Source organism: Lepidothrix coronata, unplaced genomic scaffold, assembly GCF_001604755.1.
Source record: "Lepidothrix coronata isolate B3197 unplaced genomic scaffold, Lepidothrix_coronata-1.0 Scaffold141, whole genome shotgun sequence".
Taxonomy (NCBI): Eukaryota; Metazoa; Chordata; class Aves; order Passeriformes; family Pipridae; genus Lepidothrix; species Lepidothrix coronata.
Window position 1 is genome coordinate 1 of NW_016690321.1, and position 10,462 is coordinate 10,462.

Consider the following 10,462-nt stretch of genomic DNA (forward strand, 5'->3'; position numbering starts at 1 on the left):
GCTCTCGGCCGCCGCCGCCCGCGCGGCGGGCTTTATGCGCTGGGAGCCGACCTGGTTGGGAGCAGGGGCGGGCGCGGCGGGCGGGGGCCGGGCCTGCGCCTCCGCCCCCTCCGCTGCTCTCGGCCGCCGCCCCGGGGCCCCGGCGGCTTCTCCGCCACAATCCCCGCCTCCCTCTCGGCCCGCGCCTCGCTCCGAGGCCCCCAGCCCCCTCAACCCACCGAACTGCTTTTCCCCGCATCTCCCCTTAGGGTGTGGCGGGGATGCACAAACCATGTTTTTTTCTGACTGTGTGGTAGTGGCAGTGCAGAGAGAACTGGTGGTCTTTAGGCTACCGTTGTTAGGACCACTCTGAATGTCTCCGTAGTTCTGAGGCCAGATGGGAAGGACTCGATGTACTGGGAACCATCTGATATAAGAATTGTCAAGTCAGCTTCATGTCGTTCTGGTAGTAGGTGGCTTATATACTGTGAAGCATAAGGATAATCATGCCTTTATCTTCACCTCAGACCAGAAAGAAATGTGTGTTTTTCTAGAAGCTGTCTGTGCCTGACTCAGAGTATTACATGACTGGAGAATCCATATAGGGCTTCTTCAACACAGACCTGGAAAAGACCCTTTATTGTCTATCCTATGTCTCTAGTGTTTCTTCATAATAAATCCTGGACATCCTGGTGACTTACAAAAAGCATTATATTTCTGTCAAGGTCACTGTTATTACTGGATGAAAATTAATCAGAACTGGCTATGTCAGCCATGCACATGTTTTTAAAGGCTTGGCACCATTATCAATGGATACTATTTATTTCATGGAATATGTTTTCTTTTCACAAGGTCATGTTGCAAGTGATAACATTTCTCTCCATTATTTTGGTATAACTTCATGACTTGAAAAATCAGTCATCCTGACTTTTAAATCCATACCTCATTTCTTCTGGCTGTCCTTGCAGTCCTTCATTTTGTAGCTAAGGGCCCACTGGGGCCATGAAATTAGCATAATTCCAATATGGAGGATTTGCCTGTGTTCATCGTGGCCAAATACACACATGATTTTTCACACAGAGGAAAGCCCTTTAAGATGAAAGACTGGGGGAGATCTCTCTGAATTCTGGCAACCATTTGTCTTGTTGATTCTGGCCTTTTTTTCCTGCCTCAGTCACAGTGACTCCAGGAGGTTAGGTCCATCAGAGTGGGGTCTAAAAGTGTAATGGTGAAGTAATTCCTCTGCAGCATCTTTCAGCTCAGATACTTTATATAAGAGCATAACAGCCTAGCCCTGAACACTTATGATTCCTTTATATCTCTTCTTTCAAATGACTTGTCACTCACTCTGCTTCACTTATATTATCTTCTCTCTTTACCTACAGGAAAGGGAATTCAGTTCACTCTCCTTGCTGGTTGCCATTTCGTTCCACTTCATGCATGTTTTCCAGCACCATTTTATAACACATGCACACACTGAGGACAGTTCACCACGTATTAATGAGATTCTCCTCTATGAAAGGGATACATATAATATACACTTCCATCACCCATTTGTCCATCTACCACTCCCACTGTATCTATTCCTCGACCTTTTATGATTTGTAATGCCAAAGCAAAATCTTAAAGCATTAAATATGACAGATCTTTTGTCTAGAGAAAACAACTGCTAAACACAAAGAAAAAAATCCATTCAGGGCTCCCCAACTCAAAGACGTCCCCTCTGACTCAGTGAGTCCCTGGTCTACAAATCACTAGGACCTAAGGGACCATTTTGATGAGATTAACAGATATTGTTCTTACCATCTTTATTTACTGGCATCTGTCACAGTTGGGATATTGTCCCAGGCTGAAGTTTCCTCTGAATTACTCAGTTCTTCCAGTGTTATGATCATGTGTCCAGAATGCAATTCAAAGGACAGCAGAATATCAAGGCTGTCCTGCTCATATTGCCCATTAATTTCTCTGCACTCTGGATCCCTGATGATATTACTAACTGCAGAAACAAGTTCTACTTGTTCTACACTGTGTATTCTTCCTCTGACCTCTCCCAGACTTATAACTCATGTGTTCCCAACACTAGCCCAATAGAGCTAGTGTATCCTTCAACTTTAAAAAGGATCGTAACCAGCTAACCCTGCTACCCTAGGGAGGAAGTGACCAAAACAAACAAACAAACAAGCCCACCAAAATACCAACCCAGAGTTATGATCATTCTCCACATAAGGACAACAAGCACATGTTGTAAAATTAAAAAAAAAAAAAATCTAAACCCAAATAGATTTCAGGATTAAGAACCCTCCTTTTTTTTTTTCTTAGTGTCAAATGCAAACAAAAGTTCCTGTCTTCATCCATTGATGTGGCTGACACTGATAATCTGTGAAAACCTTTCCATGTACTCAAGCATGTCAAGGCCTGTTTTCTTCTAAAGAATTAATAAAAGAAGCACTGATTACACTTTTGCCTCCCCTTAGGTTTTGGTTCTTTTTTCTTTTCCTCCCCCCCCAGGAAGTTGTTTATTAAAAGGAACATGCATTAGAACTGGACAATTAATATCAGAATTACTCGAATGTTCACTCTGTTGATCAGCAGGCCCTTTTCTCAACAGCTTTGAGTAACTTGGGCTATTAAGTTTCCTTGTACGTGTCTCCTGTTGCAGTTTGAGCAAACCCAAAACCCCAGCTGTTTTTTCTTTACTTACCACCTCTATACAGCTGGATACTGGGTGATCCCTGCTCCTGGCTGCTCTGCTTACCTTGTGTGCTAGTCTGGTTGACCATATAATTAAATATAAGGCGTTACAAACTACAAACCTCAAACAGCACACAAAAGTTAAATTTGTTATTCTTTTCCTTATTTCAAACCCAAATCAACAAAATCTTGATTGCATTTTCAGTTCCAAAGCAGAAAAAACCCTGTGTCATGAAGACCAAAATTTAGTTTTAATATATTCATTATGGAAGACAATCATTTCTGGGACCAGATCATACAAGGCAAGTTGTGGGCAAAATAGGCGAAACCTATTCTTCCTGAATGTGCCCAAACTGTATACATATAGGCTCAGGAGCCTGTGAAGCCAGATTCCTGACTTCACAACTGTCTGATAGTGGGAGTGCTGAGTGACCGGCCTCATTTATATTATGTGGGGAAATTCAGGCACCAGCTGGCCCTTCTAGTGCCCTTGACAGTCTGGATGACATACTAACCTGGGATAATGCTGCTCTGGCACCAGACCATGGGCTGCACAGCACCAAAGCATGAACTGTAAAAACATAAGCTACAGCACAACACAAACTTACACAGTGAACAACTCTTCAAAACCTTCCTGTTCCCTTCCATGAGAAGACAGCCAGTTTATATAGCTGGCACCCAAATACCACCTTGCAATACTCCTTCTCTAGAAAGGTGGTACAAACAGCCTTATCTAGAGCCAGTACCTGCTTCACCTTTACACCGCTGATAAAAACTAGCAAGGCAGCACCATTTGAGGGCACCTTTGCATGGTGTGTGACAGTGCTTTGGCTCTAATTGTTAGCTAAAGTCCAGCCTACATCATGTATGAGTGCCACCATCATTGCCTGTGCGGCAAAAAATTGGATTGCCTACCGATGCAAATGTACCTGGAAGCATGTCCCATCAGCATCTGGGGGGTCAACAGCCAGGAGATGGCAAATTGTAGATCAGCTATACATGAACTCTGTGTCCAAGGACACTTTGTCCCTCATAGTAGCAAACACATTGCTGGCTGGAGAGGGAAAAGACATTTAGATTGGCCACACTGCTCCCTCCCTCTTACCAGAAGTCGCAGACAGCCCTGCCAAACAAATAGGAAAGAGTGGAGGGCAGAAGGCATGCAGAAGTACTAGGGTGTTGTGGAGAGGAAGAATGAGTTGCTTAGCTCCATGAGAGCCAGGATTCAGTGCTGATGAAGATGCTGCTATGAAAGGACAGCATGGTGGCACCCCTTCTTGGTGAAAGCAAGGCACTCTCGATTCAGGAGGAAACAGGTTTTTTGGGGAGCTATAGCTGATGGAGCTTCTGTTCATGTTGCTTGCCTTTCATGGATACTTTGTCTCAGGGCTGGAGGTGTCCTCAATCACTCACTGATGACTACATTCAAACAATGCCGGGGTGGCCCAGAACACAGATTGTCAAATATCTTGGGTTAGTTTTAGAAGACCAAATTACATTAAGATATAAATAATCCTATTCTTTGACATATGACTTACTGAGGACCTTTTCATTCTGCGTGAGAAGAGTAAAAATGCGTTAACTTTATAAGCTCAGTATAGTAAAGAAAGGTCCATATTTCCATATTTTTTTCCTTGTTAGCTGTTCTCAGAAGGGTTTTGGCCCCCTGCATTTTTGCTAATTTTTTTTTTTCCCAGGAAGAATATCTTTCGTAGTGACTCCTAACTATGGACATATCCAGGTTTTGGACTATAGTTTTTCAATTGCCAAATGACATGCCATGGCAATGAAGACAGGAGGCCTCAATAGGTGCCCCAACCCTTAACCAAGGGTACAGGGAGGAGTGTTCAACATTCCAGGAAGCTGAGTCTACAAGGACAGTCATCCATTACCCTTCCCTATTTTATCCTGCTCACTACAGATGCTCATCCATACACTGAATTTTAAAAGCCTCGTGTGACCTCAGCTCACTTAGGAGCTTTAACAGCAGTAGTAGCTGCAACATTAGTATTAAGTAGGCAGAGACCTGTTTTGCTGAGCTGCAACAAGTTTTCAGTTTGGTAGGTATCACTTTAAAATTCCTTAGCTACATGTTAAAAGTTGCTAAACTGTGCTGGCTGGTTGGATCACACAAGTCATTACATTTGTACCTCAGATGAAGGATGAAGTCACTGAGGGCAAGTAAGGCATGGGTGTAACACTGTAATAGGAGTGTAATCACGGTTGAGGGAGCATTTACACCTCTTTCCTGTGGAACATGTAATCCCGAGTGCAGCACATAATATAAAGGTGCTCACCTAAATCTCTCTGGAAATTGCCATTTGAAGCAAAGAGAGGGACTATGGTGCCCAGATGTAACAGCTGTACATCCTCCAGCTGTCCAAGAACGACTGACCACAGCACTCACCTACATTAGGTAGAGCAGCCCATTAGCCACATTTGTGTGGCTGCTCTCATGCTAATGCCTCCTAACAAAATTGTTTGAGAACAACTGCTGTGCTCCCTCTCATTATTGCAAACATATCTAAATATTCCCCAGAGCTTATTTTCTTAGGAACAAGTATTGGCAGGTCCTAAACTGGAGATGGGAATGTTTGATAGTTCTCAGGTGCAGCACCAGTCCTTGGCTGTGGTTTATGTGTCTCCTTGCTTATGCCAAGAGGTCTAAATATCTAAATATGCAAAAGCTGGACAGACCTGGGTATCTGCAGGGAAGCAACATGCAGAGAGGGCTCAGATTGCAATCTTTTGCAGGTTTATGATATAGTGTGTCCTGCTGGGGTGCCCATGAGGTGAGAAGGATTGAATTCACTCATATGAAGTAGGTATTACAGTGGCACTTTCCTCAAAAGTATCTCTGGAGATCCTGATATTACTTTCCTTCTCTTTTAATGAATAATGAAGTCTACTTCCCTCCAGTTCTATTGGGAAAACCAAACTGCATGTAACAGTCTATGTGATGCCATCTTAATGAAATTTTTCTACAATGTCCTGTATCTAAATCAGGATTATTTCCCTTTCTCATTTGCTCAACTAGAGGTGAAACTCCTATTCCTGCCTTTTAGGTAATCCTTCACCACATTTTTCCTTTGTCTGAGTACATCTGTTCGTTCTATCTGAACTATCTGCTTAGATTGCAGAGTAGCTCTTTTTAAAATTGCCAAATACACCTTAAATTTCCAAAATATTGTTCCTGCATGTATTTCTTTCACATAAAGAAGAATATGTGTTCCAAGGAGAAATTCGACATTATTAAAGTTATTTTATGTCTTTTCTGCAAAACCATTAAAAAAAAAAAAAGATCCAAGCTTCTCTCTGTGTCAAAAAATTTCTGAAACTTCAATTTATTTTAAGATAGTAGATTGTAACTGACGGAGATCAGAAACTGATATGCATATATTTAATGGTCCTTGTTGAGAATGGGAAAAGGGTAGCAACTGCTGGGAGAAAAGCCAGGCAGAAAATTGGAATAGTGACCATTTTAGCCACCTCCATTTCAGCCACCAATAAACGTGAATCAAAGCTCTGTGAAGCCACAATTGAGAGATGGGATATTTATAATTCCTCCAGCAGAGGTTACTGAAGTAAATGTGTTCAAAATAACAAGAAGAAGCAACAGCAGTTTTCCATTTTGCTGATATGTCACTTACAGTCTATGCTTTTCCACTGTCTATATGCTATGAAGTCTCTAGACAACTGTTAAATCTCATAGCCTCACAACAGTTGCTACCTTATTACGCTGTGCAGTCAAATCAATGGAAAGTTTTGGTCATTTATTTACAAACATACACAAGATAAAGGCTTAAAAAACATATATGTTTTACTTTAATTTTGATAATTTCTAAAGGTATATCTGTAATATCCACATCCACTCCAATTTATTTAATCCTTGTATCCTTATTTTATGTTACACAGTATTAACAAAGAGGACCTTGAAAGTCACAATTTGATTAGCTCTTCTCTAAATTATCTTCCCATTGAAGCATTACAGAACTCAGGTGCACTTTTCCTGCAATATTTTTTTTCTGGTATTTCATTCTTATGTGGTGGAGGTCGCAGTTTTTCCCTTCATTGCAGTTATTCATAGTTCCACATTCTATGAAACACAATTTTACAGCAAACTAAAATCTTTCATCTTATATACATTTTTGGTATTTACAAAACAGTCATTGTAGATAACACCATGAGAAAACCATGAGATGGGAATTGAATTACCGAAGACTACCTATTCATACAATCTGAATTTTTGGTTGCTAATGTGTACTTAAATACTGTATTCACATTATGTGTTATATCTGTTAATACAAAAGGGTTGAGCTGTAGTGTAGTCTTTGTGATTCTTAAATAACTACAAAAGGCAACGATAATATGCTTTTTTTCATAATTGGTTACAGATTAATGAAATATTCCTCAGAGCTCTGTTCTGTTCAGCATATTACCCTGTCTTCCACCAGATATCAGTATTGATTGAATCCTTCCTGGTTCTTTATGAACGACCTATGGCCTACCTCTCCCCTTGTTAAAACTCAGGTTATCACAAAGCGCTCTAGTTTTTATCATGAAAGTATTTCCTTATTTCAGTAATTACTGTAAAATGCACAAGGAATAATTAGGTGGGTTGTATTTAGGGTGGGAAGAGGATTCAGAATTGGCTTAAGGTAAACCTTTGTGCATACACAGTCTGTGAGATGTGTAAGAAAAATCCAAACAGTAATATAGTTTTAAATTGTACTACTATTAGAGAAAATACATAACAAGATAACATTCTCTGAGGAGAAAGAGCATAATTGCTAAACTGCTATGCTAGTCCTTGCACATCTTAAATTACCAGAGAAACAAAGATAATTTCCATAAATATCACCAGAAGTTTAGGAGATTGCTTTCTTTTACAAAGCTGCAGTTTTGTAACATCAGATATCAAATGACTATTTACTTGAAACTAAAATGCAACATGAAAAGTAGATAGCTTGATTTACTTAATAATTGGTACAAAAATTCATATAAAACAAGCAAACAAAAAGAAAACACCCCACACAAGGCAGTAGAGTAAGTTTGCCTCCCTTGTACTGAAATTCCAGGACGTCAAAATAAGCCAACTGTATGTTCATAAGTCTCCAGATATTAATAAATTGCTTATGTTTCTATAAAAAGTGCAATAGGAGGCTGTATGAGACACTATTTCACTAGACTTTAGCGTTTTAAGAGGTAAAACACATGGTCAAAGGAACTGGTTCTTAATCCATATTCAGAGCTGAAAGAAGAGTTTGTGTTACTTCCTCCTCTTCAAAATCAGTTTAAACTGTCAAAATAGCTTTAAATCGGAAGATTTCAACTTTGACCCCAAGAAAACCCTCTAAAGAATCAGACTGAGTTGTTGCTGTAACATTTATGTCAAAAGGAAATTTTTAATTTGCAAGGAAAAACAAAAGTTTCTCTCTTCAGAGGTCTCTCCAGCAGCAGCACACGGGATTTATCGCCTCTCCTTTAACTCAAACCTCGTGTTTGCCGCTGGAAACTCTCCCGAACGCAAGTACCTGCTCTTCTCCTCCCTCACCGGGGAAATGGGGCGATTTGGTGGCAGAAATTCCGAGGAAAATACACTTTTGTTAGTCCAAAGAAACACAAATCGAGCACACCGAAGGGCTCCCCGGCCGTGCAGCAGGGCGGGCTCTGCAACGCACCAATCACCGCGCGGCTCGGCTCTAAAAATACGAGCATCTGACCCGCGCCAGCCCAATTGTGTTCGCCTGCTCCGCAGAGGACGCCGCCGCGATGTCCGAGACCGCTCCCGCCGCCGCCCCCGATGCGCCCGCGCCCGGCGCCAAGGCCGCCGCCAAGAAGCCGAAGAAAGCGGCGGGCGGTTCCAAAGCCCGCAAGCCCGCGGGGCCCAGCGTCACCGAGCTCATCACCAAGGCCGTGTCCGCCTCCAAAGAGCGCAAGGGGCTCTCCCTCGCCGCGCTCAAGAAGGCGCTGGCTGCCGGCGGCTACGATGTGGAGAAGAACAACAGCCGCATCAAGCTGGGGCTCAAGAGCCTCGTCAGCAAAGGCACCCTGGTGCAGACCAAGGGCACCGGTGCCTCCGGCTCTTTCCGTCTCAACAAGAAGCCTGGAGAAGTGAAGGAAAAAGCTCCCAAGAAAAGGGTGCCCGCAGCCAAGCCCAAGAAGCCGGCGGCCAAGAAGCCAGCCAGCGCCGCCAAGAAGCCCAAGAAAGCAGCGGCAGTGAAGAAGAGCCCTAAGAAGGCTAAAAAGCCGGCGGCTGCGGCGGCCAAGAAAGCGGCCAAGAGCCCCAAGAAAGCCGCAAAGCCAGGCCGCCCCAAGAAGGCAGCGAAGAGCCCGGCCAAGGCAAAAACGGTGAAGCCCAAAGCAGCCAAGCCTAAGGCAGCCAAGCCCAAAGCAGCCAAGGCGAAGAAGGCAGCGCCGAAAAAGAAGTAAATTATAATACCAGAAGAGTCCTGCTCTACATATTTTGTTATCCAACGGCTCTTTTAAGAGCCACCCACACTTTCCCTAAAGGAGCTGAGGCACCGAGGTCGTCCATAACCTGCAGCAGGGATCCAGTAATTCGTAAGTCGTCAAGAGGTCAATTGTGTCTTTTTTTTTTTTTTTTTCTCCCTAGGATTACCGAAAGAAATGCTAACGAGCACGGTATAACGCGGCGGCTTTAGGAAAGTGTAGACTTTTTTTTTTCTCCGAGTAATTAGTTTGACTACCAGGAAGCAATGTTAAGCAATGTTTTGTAATGATTTGATAAAAAAAAGGATGTATGTTTTTTTAAAAGATGTATTTTGTAACAAAATAATGCAATTGCCAGGCACGCTACTACTGAGCCATGTCTAATCTATTGTGTTATTTCTCTTAAGGTGTCTCCTTAAATGCTTTTGTTTATCTGGGGGAGGAGGGGAGGGTTTCTTTATTGACACGAAAATAGCCCTGAGCTCTCCCAGTCCTTTTGTTCCCGCTGAGAAAGAAAGCTTGAAGTATTGAAAAAGCCCGCTCTGACCAAGGATTGGCCAGCGGAGAGCCCGGCCCGCTGGCCCCCCCTTCCCCCTCCCTCCCCGAACATTACGCCTCTTATCTCTTGAACTGTATCAGCCACTCTCGGAGAAGAAAAAGGCGGAAGAGGGGGGAGGGATGGGAACTCTCAACGAATAGTGTTCCCATGTTCTCCGACATAGCAACTAAACGGAAAATATCCCATACCAGGAAGAATTTGCATGGGGAGGACCTTTTGGCACGCCTTTGTTAACGAAAACCTGGAAAGCGTTGCTACTATCACCAAGCCAAAAATGCTGTTAATAAATATGGAAAAAGACAAAACACGGGTTGAGTGATTAATATAAATTGGCATAACTGTGGTACGGATAACTGAGCTCTCTTATGATTTTGTGGGTGGCTCTGAAAAGAGCCTTTGGATTATTTTCTCTGGAGGAGACAACGTGCCGCTTTTCCTTTTTTCTTTACTTGGTTTTGGCCTTGTGGCTGTCGGTCTTCTTGGGCAGCAGCACGGCCTGGATGTTGGGCAGCACGCCGCCCTGCGCGATCGTCACCTTGCCCAGCAGCTTGTTGAGCTCCTCGTCGTTGCGGATGGCGAGCTGCAGGTGGCGGGGGATGATGCGCGTCTTCTTGTTGTCGCGGGCCGCGTTGCCCGCCAGCTCCAGGATCTCGGCCGTCAGGTACTCGAGCACGGCCGCCATGTACACCGGAGCTCCAGCCCCCACCCGCTCGGCGTAGTTACCTTTCCGGAGCAACCGGTGGACACGACCGACGGGAAACTGAAGCCCAGCCCGCGACG

At 43.5% G+C, this 10,462-nt stretch overlaps 2 protein-coding genes across 2 annotated transcripts; one reads left to right on the forward strand and one right to left on the reverse strand.

The window, feature by feature from the left end:
• Positions 1-8,422: 8,422 nt before the first annotated feature.
• On the forward strand, positions 8,423-9,982 carry LOC108503609 (histone H1.01). Its single transcript, XM_017827712.1, has one exon. The coding sequence runs from the start codon at positions 8,443-8,445 to the stop codon at positions 9,100-9,102; it is 660 nt and encodes a 219-aa protein (XP_017683201.1). The 5' UTR covers positions 8,423-8,442; the 3' UTR covers positions 9,103-9,982.
• Positions 9,983-10,093: 111 nt separating this feature from the next.
• On the reverse strand, positions 10,094-10,456 carry LOC108503610 (histone H2A-like). Its single transcript, XM_017827713.1, has one exon. The coding sequence runs from the start codon at positions 10,362-10,364 to the stop codon at positions 10,128-10,130; it is 237 nt and encodes a 78-aa protein (XP_017683202.1). The 5' UTR covers positions 10,365-10,456; the 3' UTR covers positions 10,094-10,127.
• Between the last annotated feature and the right edge of the window lie 6 nt (positions 10,457-10,462).

Coding starts and splice junctions, on each gene's coding strand:
- LOC108503609 (XM_017827712.1), top strand. CDS start 8,443: ATGTCCGAGACCGCTCCCGCCGCCGCCCCCGATGCGCCCGCGCCCGGC.
- LOC108503610 (XM_017827713.1), bottom strand. CDS start 10,364: ATGGCGGCCGTGCTCGAGTACCTGACGGCCGAGATCCTGGAGCTGGCG.